The sequence below is a fragment of the Acipenser ruthenus genome, unplaced genomic scaffold (assembly GCF_902713425.1).
Source record: "Acipenser ruthenus unplaced genomic scaffold, fAciRut3.2 maternal haplotype, whole genome shotgun sequence".
Lineage (NCBI taxonomy): Eukaryota > Metazoa > Chordata > Actinopteri > Acipenseriformes > Acipenseridae > Acipenser > Acipenser ruthenus.
The window spans coordinates 50,001-69,365 of record NW_026708083.1 but is presented as its reverse complement, the minus strand read 5'-3'; the positions used below and the strand labels follow the sequence as shown (position 1 = coordinate 69,365).

The 19,365-nt window shown below is 48.8% G+C and overlaps 3 protein-coding genes across 5 annotated transcripts in view; all 3 read right to left on the bottom strand.

Annotated features, from left to right (window-relative positions):
* Window positions 1-845: 845 nt before the first annotated feature.
* LOC117434046 (zinc finger protein 691-like) lies at window positions 846-6,349 on the bottom strand. 3 transcript variants are annotated; one of them, XM_059019759.1, is made up of 3 exons: window positions 6,269-6,349; window positions 2,867-3,032; window positions 846-2,289 (listed from the first exon to the last, which is right to left on the bottom strand). In XM_059019759.1, the coding sequence occupies exons 2-3, from the start codon at window positions 3,027-3,029 to the stop codon at window positions 1,193-1,195; spliced, it is 1,260 nt and encodes a 419-aa protein (XP_058875742.1). In that variant the 5' UTR covers window positions 3,030-3,032; window positions 6,269-6,349; the 3' UTR covers window positions 846-1,192. The 3 variants fall into 3 exon arrangements, with proteins under 3 accessions (XP_058875742.1, XP_058875743.1, XP_058875740.1); XM_059019760.1 differs by lacking the exon at window positions 6,269-6,349 and adding an exon at window positions 6,086-6,174; XM_059019757.1 differs by lacking the exon at window positions 6,269-6,349 and adding an exon at window positions 3,114-3,155.
* Window positions 6,350-8,500: 2,151 nt separating this feature from the next.
* LOC117433833 (uncharacterized) lies at window positions 8,501-13,509 on the bottom strand. The gene is made up of 4 exons (XM_034909538.2): window positions 13,426-13,509; window positions 10,983-11,693; window positions 9,915-10,781; window positions 8,501-9,641 (listed from the first exon to the last, which is right to left on the bottom strand). Exons 2-4 carry the CDS (start codon window positions 11,638-11,640, stop codon window positions 9,016-9,018), a joined length of 2,151 nt encoding a protein of 716 aa, XP_034765429.2. The 5' UTR covers window positions 11,641-11,693; window positions 13,426-13,509; the 3' UTR covers window positions 8,501-9,015.
* Window positions 13,510-14,088: 579 nt separating this feature from the next.
* The window catches only part of LOC117434080 (uncharacterized), a 9,771-nt gene continuing 4,494 nt past the window's right edge, over window positions 14,089-19,365 (bottom strand). The window contains exons 6-9 of the mRNA XM_059019741.1: window positions 16,419-16,761; window positions 15,749-15,819; window positions 15,304-15,588; window positions 14,089-15,157 (exon numbers count right to left, since the gene is read on the bottom strand). Of these exons, the coding sequence (XP_058875724.1) occupies window positions 14,835-15,157; window positions 15,304-15,588; window positions 15,749-15,819; window positions 16,419-16,761 (1,022 nt within the window). The 3' untranslated portion in view covers window positions 14,089-14,834. The remainder of the gene's footprint in view (window positions 15,158-15,303; window positions 15,589-15,748; window positions 15,820-16,418; window positions 16,762-19,365) is intronic.

Genomic DNA, 19,365 nt, shown 5'->3' with positions numbered 1-19,365 from the left:
ATCACCGACACATTTTAAAACTCAGAAGCCACAAAAACAGACGCTTCTGTAAAAAAGAAAAAAAAAGTTGCCATTAAAACAATTAAAATAAAAAAAAATGAAGCAGTAAGTTAATAAATATAATTAAATACAACTGGGAGTTGCATTGTCAAGACTCTTTGTGTGTTCCTTTGGCGAGGAGGGGAGAGTGGGAGATATATACAAGCTCCCAGAACACCACCCCCCATTAGCACTAATCTCAGACCACCCTGCCCAAGGCAACATTAGGTCAGGGTGTTCCTGGAGGGGGCCGCAGTGTCTTCTGGCTTTTCGTTCCCCACCCTCCCGAGCTCTTAGTGACTTTGCTGGTCTAACTGCTTGATTAATTTATTGGACAAATTCAACACTTCTCTCCCAGGCCACTTCTCTCGCACACCTAGAATCACATAAACTATCAACTGTAAAAATATGAAATGTCTAACTGAACAACAAATCAATTACTCAATGATCGAGAGATGAAGTTGGAACGGAAAATCAGAAGACTCTGCGCCCGCCCGCCCGAGGACTGGAGTCCGAGACGCCTGCGTGGAGTTGTTTGAGATCAGTGCTGATCGCAGAGGGAAGGGAGGGGAGGGGGCAGGGGTGAAACCACAACAAGCCTTGCAGTGACTGTTAAAACTGTACAGCTTGTGCCTCTGGCAGCTGCAGCGCCCCCTAGCAGTCAAGAACTGGTTTGACTTACAGAACCTGCCATTGTGATGTCAAACAAATGACTTTGCTTCGAAGTGCAAGCCTTTGTTTCATAAAAAAAAAAAACAATAATAATAACAAAATAAAATCTTTAAAATGATTTTTTAACCCCCCCCCCCCCCCCCCCCCCAAGCATACTACCTGGGGGTCACGTCTAGTTTTTCAATTCCATTTCCACTCCCCTTCAATCACAATTCTGCATCATTCTGTTAAAATAGAGCTCCTCACAACAGCGGCAACACATTCCCTTCAATTGAAGTCGACGTTTGTCAGTCGATTAAAACCAAACCAAAAATCACACAACAATCAGCATGTCTCTAAAACATAAACTTCCAATTTCTTAAAAAAAAAACAAAAAAACAGGGATTTTAAAAAAGGAATTGGAATCGAAAAAAAAAGGAACCGACCCCCCCCCCCCCCCCCCCCCCCATTTTTTTTGTTGCAATTCCACCCCCCGTCCTGATTATCTGGCGGGGGCGCTGTCTGCCGCCGCCGCGGTGGCGCTGTGGGTCCTCTGGTGAGCCTTCAGGTTCCCTTCCCTGCTGAAGCTCTTGCCGCACTCTGCGCAGGTGTGCCTCTCCCCGGAGTGCGCCCTCTGCTGGTGGGCGCTGAGCTGCTCGGGCTTGCCGAAGCTCTCGTCGCAGTCCGCGCAGGGGTGAGCCTTCCTCTCCCGGTGCAGCCGCTGGTGCGTCTTCAGCAGGGCCGCCGTGGCGAAGCTCTTCCCGCACTCCGGGCATGCAGAAGGGGCCGGAGCCGGATTCTTCCTCTCCTTGCCCTTGGCCGGCCGGCCCCTCCGACCGCTCTTGGGCTCGGAGGCGTCTTCGGAATTATCATCAGCATGATCATCATCTCCTCCTCCTCCTTCACTGTCATTCTGCTCTCCTTCAGGGGCAGGGATGGGGGCCGGCTGCTTCTTGGCACGTTTGGGAGTTTTGCTCCCTCCTCCCTTGTTTTTCCCCTCCTCCTCCTCCTCCTCTTCTTCTTCCTCCTCATCGCTCTCCCTGCTCGCCTTGGGCGGCCTGCCTCTCTTTTTCCTGGGGCCGGCGTTGGCGTTGCCCGCAGCGCTGTTTCCGTTACACCGGCTCTGCCCGGCGTGCTTCTCCTGGTGCACGATCAAGTCCACCTCGCTTTCGAACAGGGCCCCGCACTTCCCGCACCTGTGGGTCTTCTCCGCCTCTCCCTCCCCTCCTCGGTGGCTCTGCCGGTGCGCCCGGAGCAGCGCCGGGGTCCTGCAGCTGTGGCCGCAGTCGGGGCAGACGCAGGGCTTCTCGCGGCAGACGGAGCGGCGGTGGGCCGTGACCTCGGAGAAGGTGCGGAAGCTCTGCTCACAGGAGGCGCACTTGAAAGGCTTGTCCTCCTTGGTGTGGCTGCCCTGGTGCTGGGTGAGCTCCTGGGAGGAGGGGAAGGTCCGCTCGCACACGTAGCAGGTGAACAGCGTGTCGCCGCTCTGCAGCTGCTGCTTGTACTCCTCGCGGTGGCTCTTCTTCATGTGCCGCTCCTTCGCCTTCGAGTTGCAGAAGGTGATGAAGCACTGGTAGCACTGCAGGTTCTCATGGAGGTCTGGGAGGGAGGGAGAGAGAGGGAGGGAGGGAGAGGGAGGGAGGGAGGGAGAGGGAGGGAGAGGGAGGGAGAGGGAGGGAGAGGGAGGGAGAGGGAGGGAGGGAGGGAGAGAGGGAGAGAGGAGAGAGGGAGGGGGAGGGGAGAGAGGGAGGGGGTGGAGAGAATGAGACGGGGGAAGGAATGAGAGACGGGGAAGGAGAGAGAGGGAGAAGGGAAAGGGAGGGAGGGAGAAGGGAAAGGGAGGGAGGGAGAAGGGAAAGGGAGGGAGGGAGAAGGGAAAGGGAGGGAGGGAGAAGGGAAAGGGAGGGAGGGAAGGAGAGGGACAAAGAGGGGAGAGAGAGAAACATATAAGGGCATGTTTCACTATTTTTATTATTATTTTTATTATTAAATAATCCCTTTTATTAATATTTCCAAATCTACGAATGTTTGATTTGTATCTCCCCCCCCCCAGCTATATTTGATATTTTGTGCATGAAACAGGTTTACACGAGACACACCCGAGGCTGCACCCCGCGGCCAATCAGGACCAGCGCATGGTGTCCGGTGATGCTCACCCCCCACCCCCGGTACTCACAGGGCCGCGAGATGGCGGACGGCTGCGCCACCTCTCTGACCTCGCTGACCGGCGCGGGGCTCTCCATCACAATCACCCTGTCCACCCCGTCAGGCAGCAGCAGCAGCTCCTCCTTCTCCGGCTTCAAACTCACACACACCTCCTTCACAGAATCAGACTCCATCCTCTACAGGGGAGAGAGAGAGAGATGCAAAAAATAAATACAGTCACTCCACATCACTGATCTAACCCTAAATAACTAACTAACCTGCTCTTTCACAGAGTCAGACTCCATCCTCTACAGGGGAAAGAGAGAGAGAGAGATGCAAAAAACACAGTCACTCCACATCACTGATGTAACCCTAAATAACTAACTAACCTGCTCTTTCACAGAGTCAGACTCCATCCTCTACAGGGGAGAGAGAGATGCAAAAAATAAATACAGTAACTCCACATCACTGATGTAACCCTAAATAACTAACTAACCTGCTCTTTCACAGAGTCAGACTCCATCCTCGAGAGAGAGAGAGAGATGCAAAAAACACACAGTCACTCCACATCACTGATGTAACCCTAAATAACTAACTAACCTGCTCTTTCAGAGTCAGACTCCATCCTCGAGAGAGAGAGAGATGCAAAAAACACAGTCGCTCCACATCACTGATGTAACCCTAAATAACTAACTAACCTGCTCTTTCACAGAGTCAGACTCCATCCTCTACAGGGGAAAGAGAGAGAGAGAGATGCAAAAAACACAGTCACTCCACATCACTGATGTAACCCTAAATAACTAACTAACCTGCTCTTTCACAGAGTCAGACTCCATCCTCTACAGGGGAGAGAGAGATGCAAAAAATAAATACAGTAACTCCACATCACTGATGTAACCCTAAATAACTAACTAACCTGCTCTTTCACAGAGTCAGACTCCATCCTCGAGAGAGAGAGAGAGATGCAAAAAACACACAGTCACTCCACATCACTGATGTAACCCTAAATAACTAACTAACCTGCTCTTTCAGAGTCAGACTCCATCCTCGAGAGAGAGAGAGATGCAAAAAACACAGTCGCTCCACATCACTGATGTAACCCTAAATAACTAACTAACCTGCTCTTTCACAGAGTCAGACTCCTTGCTCTACAGGACAGCTAGCGAATGTTAACACAGTAAACCCAGAGATCGGATCACAGACGCATGCAATCTCAAGCTCCTGCAGGAGGCTGGGGGCGTGCGATACACAGTCCTGGGTAGATCGAGGTAAGGAGTGTGACAGACAGAGAGCAAGAGGCAGGGACGGGAATCAGACTCCTACTGCACAGCCGTTTCACCCAGTCCAGGTTTTACTACGTGCTTGATGCGAGCCCCCAGGGTGTACAGGCAACACACTCAGGGGTGTCAGATTAAACTGAAACCCTGGAACGGATCACACTGCTTTGCAATGGGAGTCTTACTGTGGTAAACTGACATGCACATGCTTAAAAAATAGAAAAATCCTGAATGAATTATTAAAGATTTAAATACAAATATTTCTCCTGGACACTTGTCAGTTTTCACATGTTTAAAAGATATAAAAGACAGGGGCTCGTCCTTGCCGTTTATACACCAGTGTGTAGCAGTGTGGAGTAGCGGTCAGGGCTCTGGACTCTTGACCGGAGGGTTGTGGGTTCCATCCCCAGTGGGGGACACTGCTGCTGTACCCTTGAGCAAGGTACTTTACCTAGATTGCTCCAGTAAAAACCCAACTGTATAAATGGGTAATTGCATGTAAAAATAATGTGATATCTGTATAATGTGAAATAATGTATAATGTGATATCTGGATAAGGGTGTCTGCTAAGAAATAAATAATAATAATAATATACGATTCACAGGTTTATTTTTAATTTGTATACTTGAGGATCTTTATATAAATTTAATTTTTTTTAAAAATATATATATATTATATACACACACACACACACACACACACACATACACACACTATATAGAGTGTGTGCGTTTAATAAACTTTACTCGCACTGGAACACAAAAACACTGTCTTAATCGCGGTGTTAACGGCGAATTAACACGAATTTAATTTTACATTTATTTTGCACTTTTAATTAAATGTAATATTGATAAAACACGCATCAAACCACCTGCAATCCGCACTCTCCTTCCTGGTAATAAATAAATAAATAAATAAAATGATGTAGCGCTCAACACTTGAAGAGGTGCGCAGTTAGAAATAGATTAATAATAATAATAATAATAATAATAATAATAAATAATAATAACAATAATAACAACAACAACAACAACAATAATAATAAACGGACAAGTTCACAAAACAAAAACATGACCGCACACTAAGACAAAGTCCAGACTTTAATTTCAATAATTTCAAACTTCACAAAACTGTGCGATACAAACAGTACGACGTCTTTTTTTTCTTTTTGAATACAGATCAACCATCGCTCTCATTAAAAAATAAAAAAATAACGCCCACTGCCTGCAGCATTAAATATCCGAGCAACATTAATCAGTTCGATACACCTTATTAAATAATAATAATAATAATAATAATAATAATAATAATAATAATAATAATATCACACATAGAGGAATTGCATTCGTTTACCTGGAGTTCAAGTGTGTTACAAAAAGGTTAAACATGTTTTAATGCGCTTCGGTTGACAAACGGGATTGATATTTTCAAACCACGTCCTACTCGGTACAGCCGCGCAGCAAAACCGAGCCCGATGCGTCAGAAAGAAACCACCGAGCCCGCGGCTTACCGACACCCTCCCGGCCGCCCAGGAGGAGGTGCGCGTCCGTGTCCTTCACAAACCCTTCAGAAAACTTTAAAACTGAAATAAAACCAGAGCCACAAACTGGGACAGGTGAGGGCTAAACCTCCACAGTGTTTGCATTGCACACAGAAAACAGGCGGCCATTAAAACAAAACACACACGCACACACAGAGAGATGCGGGGAAATAATGGAGATGCCACACTAGCTCACGTAAATATTATATATATATATATTAACAAATATATATTTAAAAAAACGAGAGTTTTTAGAGCATCGAGCGAGTGAAACTAAAACCTTTCAGAAATGACCAGGCCTCAACCCGAGCGGGCCGCGGCCTAGAGGGCGCCACAAACACGGCGTGGCTTGAAACATTCACCTCGGTTTCTTTTTTATTTATTTATTTTATTTTATTTTTTTAAATCCCCCCCCCCCTCTCTCTGGACAGACCCGCTTCTCTGACCGGGCTGCAGTCCGGACAGTCCGGCGAGCGCAGCGGCCTCACCGCCCGGGCGAATCCGCCTCATCGAAACTAAAACAACAATATTAACTTCACCTCAAACCCCCCCCCTGCGCTAAAACAGCAAACCTGCCCCCCTCCTTCAGCGACCCCGGACTCCACTTCCAACGTACACTTTCTGTAAATTCCGTTTCACGGGTTAATCCGTTGTTTTTTGTATAAAAAAACGATATAAAATTTTAAAAAACTCAACCGTCGCCTCTTACCTTCTCGTTCGGCGTCTCTGTGAATGATGGCAACAGACGCGCTGACGACACCACACGCACGCACGCACGCACGCACGCACCCCCATCACGTGATGCGGGTCCGCTCGGTCGCGTATTAACCCGTTGCGTGCCGCCGCCCTCCCTCTCTCTCTTCAATGTTTTAATTAATCGCAGCTGTGATTGTATTATTGAATTGAATTGTATTTTGTCGCACTCGTACTTGCTTGAACCAAAGTCATTGTATTTATCTTGCTCTTAATTGTATTATTACTTGCACTGTGATACTTGAAATGTATTTGCTTACGATTGTAAGTCGCCCTGGATAAGGGCGTCTGCTAAGAAATAAATAATAATAATAATAATAATAATAATATTGGCTTAAGTTCGGTTATTCTATTGTGAAGGCGTTGCGCTCCGCTAATTAACTCATTCGAGGCCAGATTACTTTTATTATTATTATTATTATTATTATTATATTTAGCAGACGCCTTTATCCAAGGCGACTTACAGAGACTAGGATGTGTGAACTATGCAGCAGCTGCAGAGTCACTTACAATTACGTCTCACCCGAAAGACGGAGCACAAGGAGGTGAAGTGACTTGCTCAGGGTCACACAGTGAATCAGTGGCTGAGGTGGGATTTGAACCGGGGACCTCCTGGTTACAAACCCTTTTCTTTAACCACTGGACCACACAGCCAAAAAATAAATAAATAAATAAAAAAATGATGTGTTATTTTAAAAGTTAAGTCCTGATGTAATGGAATCTACGTCTAAGAAGTTGTGTTTTTGTTTATTTTTTACTTGAATAAACAGTTCTGCGCTGTTCTGTGCTGAGCCGCGGTTTTAAAGTTGCGTTCATAACCAGATGTACTTTCAAAAAATTCAAATTCAAAATTCAAAAAATGCTTTATTGGCATGACAAAATGGAACTGAGTTTTGCCAAAGCAATTCAACAATGAACATTATCACAAAACAACCCAGACAATACAATACTCCCTCCTTCTCTGAATTTACAGTGGACATTAATAACTACATAACATGAATGATTTATTATGACATCATATTGCATTCTATGAACGTGTTAAATATAAAATTGGTGTAATGTTAACGTGTGTGACCGGAAGCAGAATCGCTTTTTCAGCACCCTGGAGAACAGTCTTAAATGATACAGTCCGGCTTCCGCCTCCCAAAACCTAAACAAAACCCCCCCATGGTCACGCCTACTCTGACAGCGTCAGCAATCCGAACCACGCCCACTCCCACAGCCCGGCGCTTCCATCAGCGACCAGCGGAGGGCAGTCAAGTACCGCAGAGAGACTTTGAGAAGCAGTATATCCTCGATTCCGGTTCGTGCTTCGTGAGATTGAGAAAATGCAGAATATTCAGTTGCTCCAAACAAAAATCGTCTTTTTTTTGTTTTTGTTTTCTTTTGCTGTTGCGCTCCTTGCCCGTTGGGGCAGCAGTGTGGAGTAGTGGTTAGGGCTCTGGACTCTTGACCGGAGGGTCGTGGGTTCAATCCCAGGTGGGGGGGACACTGCTGCTGTACCCTTGAGCAAGGTACTTTACCTAGATTGCTCCAGTAAAAACCCAACTGCATAAATGGGTAATTGTATGTAAAAATAATGTGATATCTGTATAATGTGAAATAATGTATAATGTGATATCTTGTAACAATTGTAAGTCGCCCTGGATAAGGGTGTCTGCTAAGAAATAAATAATAATAATAATAACGTCACTGGACTGGTTGAAACATTGGATTATTTTAGAAGTCTAAAACTGAAAACATACTATAATTATTATTTACTTCTTAGCAGACGTCCTTATCCAGGGCAACTTACAATTGTTAGAAGATATCACCTTATTTCACATTATACAGATATCACATTATTTTTTACATACAATTACCCATTTATACAGTTGGGTTTTTACTGAAGCAATCTAGGTAAAGTACCTGTAACTGCGCTCTGCGATGCCATGGCGCGAAGGGAGGGCGCTATGTAAAAACACATCTGTATTGAATTGTATGAGAAATCATCATTATTATATATATATATCATTATTATTATTATTATTATTATTATTATTATTATTATTATTATTATTATAATTATTATTATTAATACCAAGAAAAAGACACAGCACAGTTTTTAAACACGCTGGAATAGAAATCGAAACACATTTATTGTACAAACAGTTAAATTAATACAAGGTGAAGCTGCAAGCTATACTACACAGCACAGGTTCTGACAGGCGGTGAAATTACAAAGAGATCGTTCTCTCACGGGACGGCGCTCTCCGCAGGACTCGGGGGGGGGGGGGGGGGGGGGGGTCGCTGCTGTCCATCGGGGCTGATTTACCGCTCGGAGCGAATTAAGAAGCAGCCGCTGGGGTTCGTGAGGACTGATCGATCGCTGCTTTTCTTAAAGACTCCGCGGAGGAGAAGAGCGATCCTCACAACCCCCCCGAGCGACTGTCTCATCCGGAGCGGTAAATCAGCCCCGATCGACGCCAGCGAAGACCCCCCCCCCCCCCTCCTCCTCCTCCCCCCCCCCACAAGAGGGACCTCGATCTGGAACAACCGAAATTACAGTCGGTTCTGTTGCGGAACTGAGGAATAGATTTTTACAAAGGAATTGGAATTGCTAAATCGCCCCTAGAGTCTGCCTAGCCTCCCAGCTCCGGGCTGTGTGGAGACGGAGAGGGAGGAGTAAGGGAAGGAGGGAGGGGGGAGGAGGGGCGGAGGGGAGAGGAGGGGCTGTGAGGAGAGAGCGGGGTAGGCGGGTGGAGGGGGAGGGGGAGGGGGCAGGGAGAGCAGCGGCTGCAGCTTCCTCTCCCAGTACTGCTCCTTGTGTCTCAGCACCCTCATCCTGGCCCGGTGCTCCTCCTCCGCCAGCTCCCCCGCTCTCCGGAGCTGCTGCCTCTTCACCCCGTGGAGCTCCACCGCCTGTCGGATCTGCAGCCGGACCAGGGAGAGCTGGAGCTGCTCCTCCCTGCGAGGGGGGGCCACGCCGGGGGGGCCCAGGCCCCTGCCCAGGCCTTTCCTCTTGCCCCTGGCCCCCTCCGGTCTCCCTGCGCCCGGGGCGGGGCTGGTGAAGAGATGGGGTGGGGTCCCGGTTTCTCTTCTGCTGTTGCCCGTCTCACCCGGTCTGGCCGTGCTTGTGGGGAGTGCCGGGGGAGAGGAGGAGGAGGAGGAGGAGGGGGGGGGGAGGCTGCAGGGTCTGGGGGTTCTTTTCTTCTGCTCTGTGACACCCCATTCCTCCACACAGAGATCCACCACTTCTAGAAAGAGAGAGAGAGGAGTGAGAGAGTGTGAGACAGAGTGTGAGAGAGAGGAGTGAGAAGAGAGAGGAGTGAGAGTGCGAGAGAGGAGTGAGAGTGTGAGAGAGGAGTGAGAGAAAGTAGAGTGAGAGAGTGTGAGATAGAGGATTGAGAAGAGAGAGAGGAGTGAGAGTGTGAGAGGAGTGAGAGAGAGAGAAGTGAGAGAGAGTGTGAGAGAGGAGTGAGAGAGTGGAGTGAGAGAGTGTGTCATATACTTTTTTTTTTCTCTCATACCTTCCCTGAAGCCGCGTCGCTGCTGACTGGCCGAGCTGGGCTCCTGCGTTGAGGCTCCGCTGCCGAGAGAAAGTGGGGGGGCCCCGTTCACGCTCCTCTGCGGTTTCGGGGTGTCCGTCGACTCCGGCCCAGCTCCCAGAGGTTCCCCTCCCCTTAACCCCAATCCCAACCCGAGCCCGATCCTCGCCCTCCTCTGCCCCCCTGCCCCACTCCAGCCAGGGGTCCTCAAGCCCCAATCACGCTCCTCCCCCAACCCCAACCCTCTCCCCCCTCTTCCCTCCACCCTCCAAGTCTGCGCCCCTGGCACCTGCTCGCTCCCCGACACCCTACTCCCCTTTCCCCCCCAGCTTTCCTCCCCCACCCCGGACCCCGCCTTGCCTTCCTTCCCCTCCGCGGGCTCCCCCTTTCCCCTCGGTGCCGGCTCCCTGCTCCCCTGCTTCCCCCCGGCTCCTGCCGTCGCCCCGCCCCCCTCCTCCGCCCCCCCGGCCCCAGCCTTGGCTCTCCTCCCCTGGGTGGAGGAGCGGGCGGTCTTCTTGGCGCGGGCCTTGATGTTCTCCCAGCACTTGCGCAGCTGCTTGGCGTCGCGGTGGAAGACGCAGGGGTGCCCGTTGAACTCGGCTCCCAGCTGCTGCCAGGTGCGCTGCTTGCGCAGGACGGTCCCCGCGTCGCCCTTGCGGCTCTCCAGCACCGAGCGGTGTCGCTCGATCAGCCCCAGCAGCACCCTCTTCTCCAGCTCCGAGAAGTGGCGGGACGCCCTGGAGCAGGCGGGGGAGGAGCCCGTGGAGGGGTGGGGGGGAGGGGGGGCCCAGACCTGCCCCCCCCCCACCCGCTGCTGCTGGGAGATCAGGCTGCCCTCCCACGGCCCTTCTGTACAGGGGAGACAAGCACAGCAGGGGTGGCAATCAGGCTCCTACCGCACAGCAGTGTGATCCATTCCAGGTTTTCCTACCAGCTTGATCAGCCCCCCCAGTGTGTCTAGCTAACAAGCTCAGGTGTGTCTTATTATTAAACAGTGAAAACCAGGCCTGGCATCCCTGCATGACTCCGAGACAGTAACATTGCACTCACCTGCGCCTGACCCTGAGCTGCTCCCATGGGGTACCTCCTCTCTCGCCGCGGGGTGCTGGAACTGCGAGCAGCTTTCGTCGCCTGGCACCGCGAAGAGGGGGGCCCCCAACTCCCCCATCATCCGCATCTCCCCCATCTCTCCGATCTCCCGCATCTCTCCCATCTCCCGCATCTCTCCCATCTCCTGCATCTCCCCCATCTCCTGCATCTCTCCCATCTCCTGCATCTCCCCCATCTCTCCGATCTCGCCTCCCATTTTGGGGTACAAGGGGTACCCGTTCCCCTCCCTGCCTCCTTCCTCCTGGGGCAGCTTCCCAGTCCACGCTGCTTTGCGCTTCCGGGACCCTGCGAGGAGCGCGGGCCCCCCCTCACAGCCGCTCCCCGCAGCTCCGTTCGGAAACAGCTGCTGCCCCTCCGTACCCCAGGGGTCACCCTCCTGCGCCCCTCCTCCGCCGCACTCCCCCTGGAGCCTGGACTCAGCGAGCTCCGTCTCCGGCTCTTCCTCCTGTTTGATGACAGTGGTCTCCCACTCCCACTCCTCGCCCAGCCCCTCCGCCTCCTCCCCCTCCTCCTCCGGCTTCACCTCCCCAGGAACGAAGCTCTCCGGCTGGGCGAGGGCCAGCGGAGCCCCCCTCCCCGGCTCCGGCTCCGGCTCCATCCCCGCAGTCAAGACTCCCCGCGGTCCCCCGAAGCACAGCTGGGCTCGTCCGCCTGTCAGGGTCGGAGGCAGGTGGTTAGATACATTGAAGCCGCGCCCCCACATTCACAATCAGAGTCACCGTTATTATTATTATTATTATTATTATTATTATTATTATTATTTATTATTATTCAAACATGACAGGGTCTTCAAAAGAGGTTGAAAATACAAGAGTAACAATAATAAAGGGCAGCAGCGTGGAGTAGCGGTCAGGGCTCTGGACTCTTGACCGGAGGGTCGTGGGTTCAATCCCAGGTGGGGGGACACTGCTGCTGTACCCTTGAGCAAGGTACTTTACCTAGATTGCTCCAGTAAAAACCCAACTGTATAAATGGGTAATTGTATGTAAAAATAATGTGATATCTTGTAACAATTGTAAGTCGCCCTGGATAAGGGTGTCTGCTAAGAAATAAATAATAATTATTATTTGTTTATTTAGCAGACACCTTTATCCAAGGCGACTTACAGAGACTAGGGTGTGTGAACTATGCATCAGCTGCAGTCACTTACAATTACCTCTCACCCGATAGACGGAGCACAAGGAGGTGAAGTGACTTGCTCACGGTCACACAATGAGTCAGTGGCTGAGGTGGGATTTGAACCGGGGACCTCCTGGTTACAAGCCCTTTTCTTTAACCACTGGATCACACAGCCTCCTTAGATAATAAAGGCGTAACTGAACTGTAATTGAGCAAAGCTATGGTATAGTGGCAGGTGTGCCAGGATTCAAATGCAATTACATTAGGAATGCAATGAATTACCAAATAGTGCAGTTACAGCTGTAACAGACCCCCCCCCCCCCCCCGGTCTGGTGTCAGAAGCTTGGAGTAAGGATGGGAACCAGACTCCTATTGCACAGCAGTGTGATCCAGTCCAGGTTTTACTAACAGCTTGATCAGCCCCCAGTGTGTCTAGCTAACAAGCTCAGGTGTGTCTGACTATTAAACTCCTAGTGAAACCAGGACTGGATCACACCGCTGTGCAGCGGGAGTCTGATTCCCATCCCTGTGGAGTCTGTACTGAACGGCAGTGTTACTCCGAGGTTAGCGCGAATCGGTGGTGTGTAAAATTAAACGTTTAGGGGTTTGTGTTAACGTTATGTGAGATACGGACGCTGTAGCCGCTGTTAGCCTATCGATACAGGGCGCTTGCATCGTTAGCGATGAAATTAGCGAGCAGAAGCATTGGAGCGACTTGCTGTGTAAGAAACGCGTCGTGTTTGCGGCTCTGTGAGATTGGGGCGAACTAACTAGTAAATCTACATTCATTTGTGTTTGCTTATTTATTTATTAAACGCATCGCCTGAAAATTAAACAAAAAAAACATAAATTATAAAAAGCCCGGGGCAGTTCAAGTTAATAATGCAATATTCAGACAGTGCAGACCGTTTTATTTTCATGGTGTTAATTAAAGTGGCGTTCGTCCGCTCATCACAAACATGTTTGCAGTAAATGCATTACATTTGTATTATTTGCATAGTAAATCTTACACGTCGGCTTTTTATTTATTTCTTATTTATTTTTTATTCATGAAAGAACAACAGTCTAACTTGCGCTACCAGAAATCGCGGCGTTTTTAACATTTTCATTCCAGATCAAATTATTTTAAAAGTTTTCCTAGGGAAATGTGTGATTTGCACTCGTGCACAGCGCAGTTCGGGGTCTGTGCTTGCTGTGTTATCATTATATATATATATATATTTTGTATTACTGTTTTTTAAAAATATTTTTAATACAGCGTTACCTTTTATTTATCCGTTCTTCCCGACTCTAGCTGTAAAGAGCGTCGCACAATGATGCGCTGTTACTCCACAAAGGCTGCTGGGAATTGTAGTCCCATAGCGGCTATAGCGAGTCAGTTTTTCGGTCAAGTCATTATTATTATTATTATTATTATTATTATTATTATTATTATTAACCAGATGTTACTACCAGTACGATTTTTACTGGCACTACGGCAAGTAGCTGCACAAAACTAAATGGTCCATTTAACTTTCTCTAAAGGGGACTTTTTAGACCTGAAAAAAGAAACAAGGACCAGGGGTCACAAATGGAGATTAGATAAAGGGGCATTCAGAACAGAAAATAGGAGGCACTTTATTTACACAGAGAATCGTGAGGGTCTGGAACCAACTCCCCAGTAATGCTGTTGAAGCTGACACCCTGGGATCCTTCAAGAAGCTGCTTGATGAGATTCTGGGATCAATCAGCTACTAACAACCAAACGAGCAAGATGGGCCGAATGGGGCCTCCTCTCGTTTGTAAACTTTCTTATGTTCTAAACTAACAATTTAATATAAAATAATGGCAATCGGGGCTCAGCACAGAACTGTTTATTCAAAAAGCACCACAATCATTTTATTTCACTTTGTGCACCTCAAACTATATATATATATATATATATATATATATATATATATATCTGTAGGGATGGAAATAAGACTCCCATTAGCTTCTTGCATCATTGCATAGCCGTTTGATCCATTCCTGGTTTCACTAGGAGTTTAATAATAAGACACACCTGAGCTTGTTACCTAGACACACTGGGGCTGATCAAGCTGGTAGTAAAACCTGGACTGGGTGACACTGCTGTGCAACAGGAGTCTGATTCCCAGCCCTGTATGTATATATATATAGTGAAGAGGAGAAGTAATGGATTCACTGATTGCTAACTACTTTAATAATAGCTGACTATTCAAATCCAGTGAGCTCTCGCTTTATCAGTGGCTTCTCTTCTTCATTCAGTATTTCTGAGTGTTTGATGAGTTTGTATTGAATCTGTAACGCAGCCACTACAAATAGGGACGGCTACGGCTCCCGCCGTCAGCTTTGATTTAATTCCAGTCAGCGTGCGCTATCAAACCCCGTGGGACCCTCAGCCGCAGCCCCCTAACACCACAGCAAGACGAGGGCTGAAGCAGCCCCCTAACACCACAGCAAGACGAGGACTGAAGCAGCCCCCTAACACCACAGCAAGATGAGGACTGAAGCCCACGGCTCACTGCAACAGCGTCCTCCCTGCTGGGGAGGCGGAGTTCAGCCCCAGGGGGCGTGGACTTCCATTACCGCAGAGTTCTGGGGGTGGGTGTGGTTTCAGGCTGAGTTCTGGGGGTGGGTGTGGTTTCAGGCTGAGTTCTGGGGGTGGGTGTGGTTTCAGGCTGAGTTCTGGGGGTGGGTGTGGCCTCGGGTTGTGGTCTGCAGTGTCTGTGCTCCAGTTTGTGTGACTCCTCCTCCTCCTCCTCTGTGGGCGGGGGGTGTGGCCCCCGGTGTGGCCCCTCCCCCCTGCCTCTCCAGCAGCTGCCTCAGCAGGGTGAAGCCCTGCTCCTGTGTGTGTAGCGTCCGCTCCAGTGCGGCTCTCAGCTCTCTCTGTTCCTGCAGCAGCTGTGCATGGAAGCTGCGCTGCTCCTGCAGGAAGTCTGACAGCAGCGACAGCGCCCTCTCCTGGAAGCCAGCGGTACAGCCCTCGGGCAGGGGAGCTGCGAGGTCAAGCAATAAAGAAATCACTCACACGGACTGGGAACTGGACAAGTGGTAACTGTGGCTGGGTGAGTTCTTAATTATTATTATTATTATTATTATTATTATTATTATTATTATTATTAATAGTAGTATGGACACTAACCAGGCCCCTGGCTATGTGAATCCGTCTCTGTTTTTCCACTGTAGGGCAGTGAGGCTGTGGGATCCCTTGTGTCCAGCAGGGGGGGCTGGAGAGCAGACTGTCCCCAGCCCGAGCTCTCCCTCTCCCTGTCCCCCTCAGTGTCTCTCTGTGCGTCTGTCCCCCAGTCCCTCGTGAATGGAGAGGAGTCCAGAGAGGAAGGGGAGGAGCCAGGGTCCGGGATGGGGCGGGGCGGGGGGTGTGGAGAAGAGGGGGGCACGAGGCCGGGGAGCGAGGGAGAGCCCGAGCCTGACAGACAGAGAGATGGAAATCGACACGTCAAAACCATGTGATTAATGAGAACCTCACTAAATTAAAACAATAAAAACCCTCACCCCTCACCCCTCACCCCTCTCCCCTCTCCCCTCACCCCTCTCCCCTCACCCCTCACCCCTCGAGGCAGACTCACCGGAGGAGCTGTCCTCGTCCCGCGGCTCCCGAGGGCTCCTGGTCAGCAGGACATCCATCGTCTTGAAGAACCTGCGGTGAGTGTGTGACAGAGCTGGGCTCAGGTGCAGTGTAACTGTGTGACAGAGCTGGGCTCAGGTGCAGTGTAACTGTGTGACAGAGCTGGGCTCAGATGCAGTGTAACTGTGCAATTGAGAGCTGGGTTCAGGTGCAGTGTAACTGTGCAATTCAGAGCTGGGCTCAGGTGCAGTGTAACTGTGTGACAGAGCTGGGTTCAGGTGCAGTGTAACTGTGCAATTCAGAGCTGGGCTCAGGTGCAGTGTAACTGTCACAGAGCTGGGCTCAGGTGCAGTGTAACTGTGCAATTCAGAGCTGGGCTCAGGTGCAGTGTAACTGTGCAATTCAGAATTCAATGCAATCAAAAATTTGAAAAATGTGACATTACGAAAATCTAACCTGAAATAATACTGTGCTACTATTATGGCTTCTGGTAGTAGACCAGAAGCCATAATACCCCTTTGTAATTGTAATTGTAAATGTAATTGAATCCCGGCACCCCTGTGTAATTGTAATTGTATTTGTAATTATAATTACACCACATCACTGATCCAGTCCAGTTCGGCCGTGTGTTTGCTTGTCGTTCGACGCTCCCCTTTAAGAGTCTTACCCACCTGACGCGGCTGCTGTTCTTGTTGCTGCCTGTCACTCCACACTGCCCCCTCCTGGCCTTCTCCTTCCAGTACATCTGCTTGAGTGCGTTCCAGCGGGAGCGGATGATCCCTGCCTCTCTCGGGATCGCGCGCTCCGCCAGCGCCACCCGCACCCGCTCCCAGAGTCCCGCGCTGCTCCGACACTTCCTGTCCAGCTGGCGGGCCACGCCCATCCGCGCCACCACGGACAGCAGGGCCAGCGTGTCTTCATCCGACCAGCGGGCGTGGGAGCGCTGGAGACCCCGGGACACCAGGGCCCCCCCCCGAGCGGGACCCCCGAGCCGATCGGCATCAGAGAACACACCTGCGATGAAAAGAGAGGAGGCTGTTCATCATCATCATCATCATCATCACCATCATCATCATCATCATCACCATCATCATACTGCTAATAATTACAGCAACCCCACCACCGTCATCATCATCATCATCATCATCATACTGCTAATAATTACAGCAACCCCACCACCGTCAACACCATCATCAACATCATCATCATCACCATCATCATCATCATACTGCTAATAATTACAGCAACCCCCCCACCGTCAACACCATCATCATCACCATCATCATCATCATCATACTGCTAATAATTACAGCAACCGCACCACCGTCAACACCATCATCATCATCATCATCATCACCATCATCATCATCATACTGCTAATAATTACAGCAACCCCCCCACCGTCAACACCATCATCATCATCATCACCATCATCATCATCATACTGCTAATAATTACAGCAACCCCACCACCGTCAACACCATCATCAACATCATCATCATCACCATCATCATCATCATACTGCTAATAATTACAGCAACCCCCCCACCGTCAACACCATCATCATCATCATCACCATCATCATCATCATACTGCTAATAATTACAGCAACCCCACCACCGTCAACACCATCATCATCATCATCACCATCATCATCATCATACTGCTAATAATTACAGCAACCCCACCACCGTCAACACCATCATCATCATCATCACCATCATCATCATCATACTGCTAATAATTACAGCAACCCCACCACCGTCAACACCATCATCATCATCATCACCATCATCATCATCATACTGCTAATAATTACAGCAACCCCACCACCGTCAACACCATCATCATCATCATCACCATCATCATCATCATACTGCTAATAATTACAGCAACCCCACCACCGTCAACACCATCATCATCATCATCATCATCATCATCATCATCATACTGCTAATAATTACAGCAACCCCACCACCGTCAACACCATCATCATCATCATCATCATCATCATCATACTGCTAATAATTACAGCAACCACACCACCGTCAACACCACCATCATCATCATCACCATCATCATCATCATACTGCTAATAATTACAGCAACCCCACCACCGTCAACACCATCATCATCATCATCATCATCATCATCATCATACTGCTAATAATTACAGCAACCCCCCCACCGTCAACACCATCATCAACATCATCATCACCATCATCATACTGCTAATAATTACAGCAACCACACCACCGTCAACACCATCATCATCATCATCATCATCATACTGCTAATAATTACAGCAACCCCACCACCGTCAACACCATCATCATCATCATCATCATCATCATCATCATCATACTGCTAATAATTACAGCAACCCCCCCACCGTCAACACCATCATCATCACCATCATCATCATCATCATACTGCTAATAATTACAGCAACCCCACCACCGTCATCATCAACATCATCATCATCATCATCATACTGCTAATAATTACAGCAACCCCACCACCGTCAACACCATCATCATCATCATCATCATCATCATCATCATACTGCTAATAATTACAGCAACCCCCCCACCGTCAACACCATCATCATCATCATCATCATCATCATCATCATCATCATCATCATCATACTGCTAATAATTACAGCAACCCCACCACCGTCATCATCATCATCATCATCATCATCATCATCATACTGCTAATAATTACAGCAACCCCACCACCGTCAACACCATCATCATCATCATCATCATCATACTGCTAATAATTACAGCAACCCCACCACCGTCAACACCACCATCATCATCATCATACTGCTAATAATTACAGCAACCCCACCACCGTCAACACCATCATCATCATCATCATCATCATCATCATCATCATACTGCTAATAATTACAGCAACCCCCCCACCGTCAACACCATCATCATCATCATCATCATCATCATCATCATCATACTGCTAATAATTACAGCAACCCCACCACCGTCATCATCATCATCATCATCATCATCATCATCATCATCATACTGCTAATAATTACAGCAACCCCACCACCGTCAACACCATCATCATCATCATCATACTGCTAATAATTACAGCAACCCCACCACCGTCAACACCATCATCATCATCATCATCATCATCATCATACTGCTAATAATTACAGCAACCCCACCACCGTCATCATCATCATCATCATCATCAACATCATACTGCTAATAATTACAGCAACCCCACCACCGTCAACACCATCATCACCATCATCATCATCATCATCATCATCATACTGCTAATAATTACAGCAACCCCCCCACCGTCAACACCATCATCATCACCATCATCATCATCATCATACTGCTAATAATTACAGCAACCCCCCCACCGTCAACACCATCATCATCACCATCATCATCATCATCATACTGCTAATAATTACAGCAACCCCACCACCGTCATCATCATCATCATCATCATCATCATCATCACCACCATCATCATCATCATCATCATCATCATCATCATCATCATCATAATCATCATTATGCTGAGCCGCCCACACCAGTCCCCCATCATCATCACCATCATCATCAT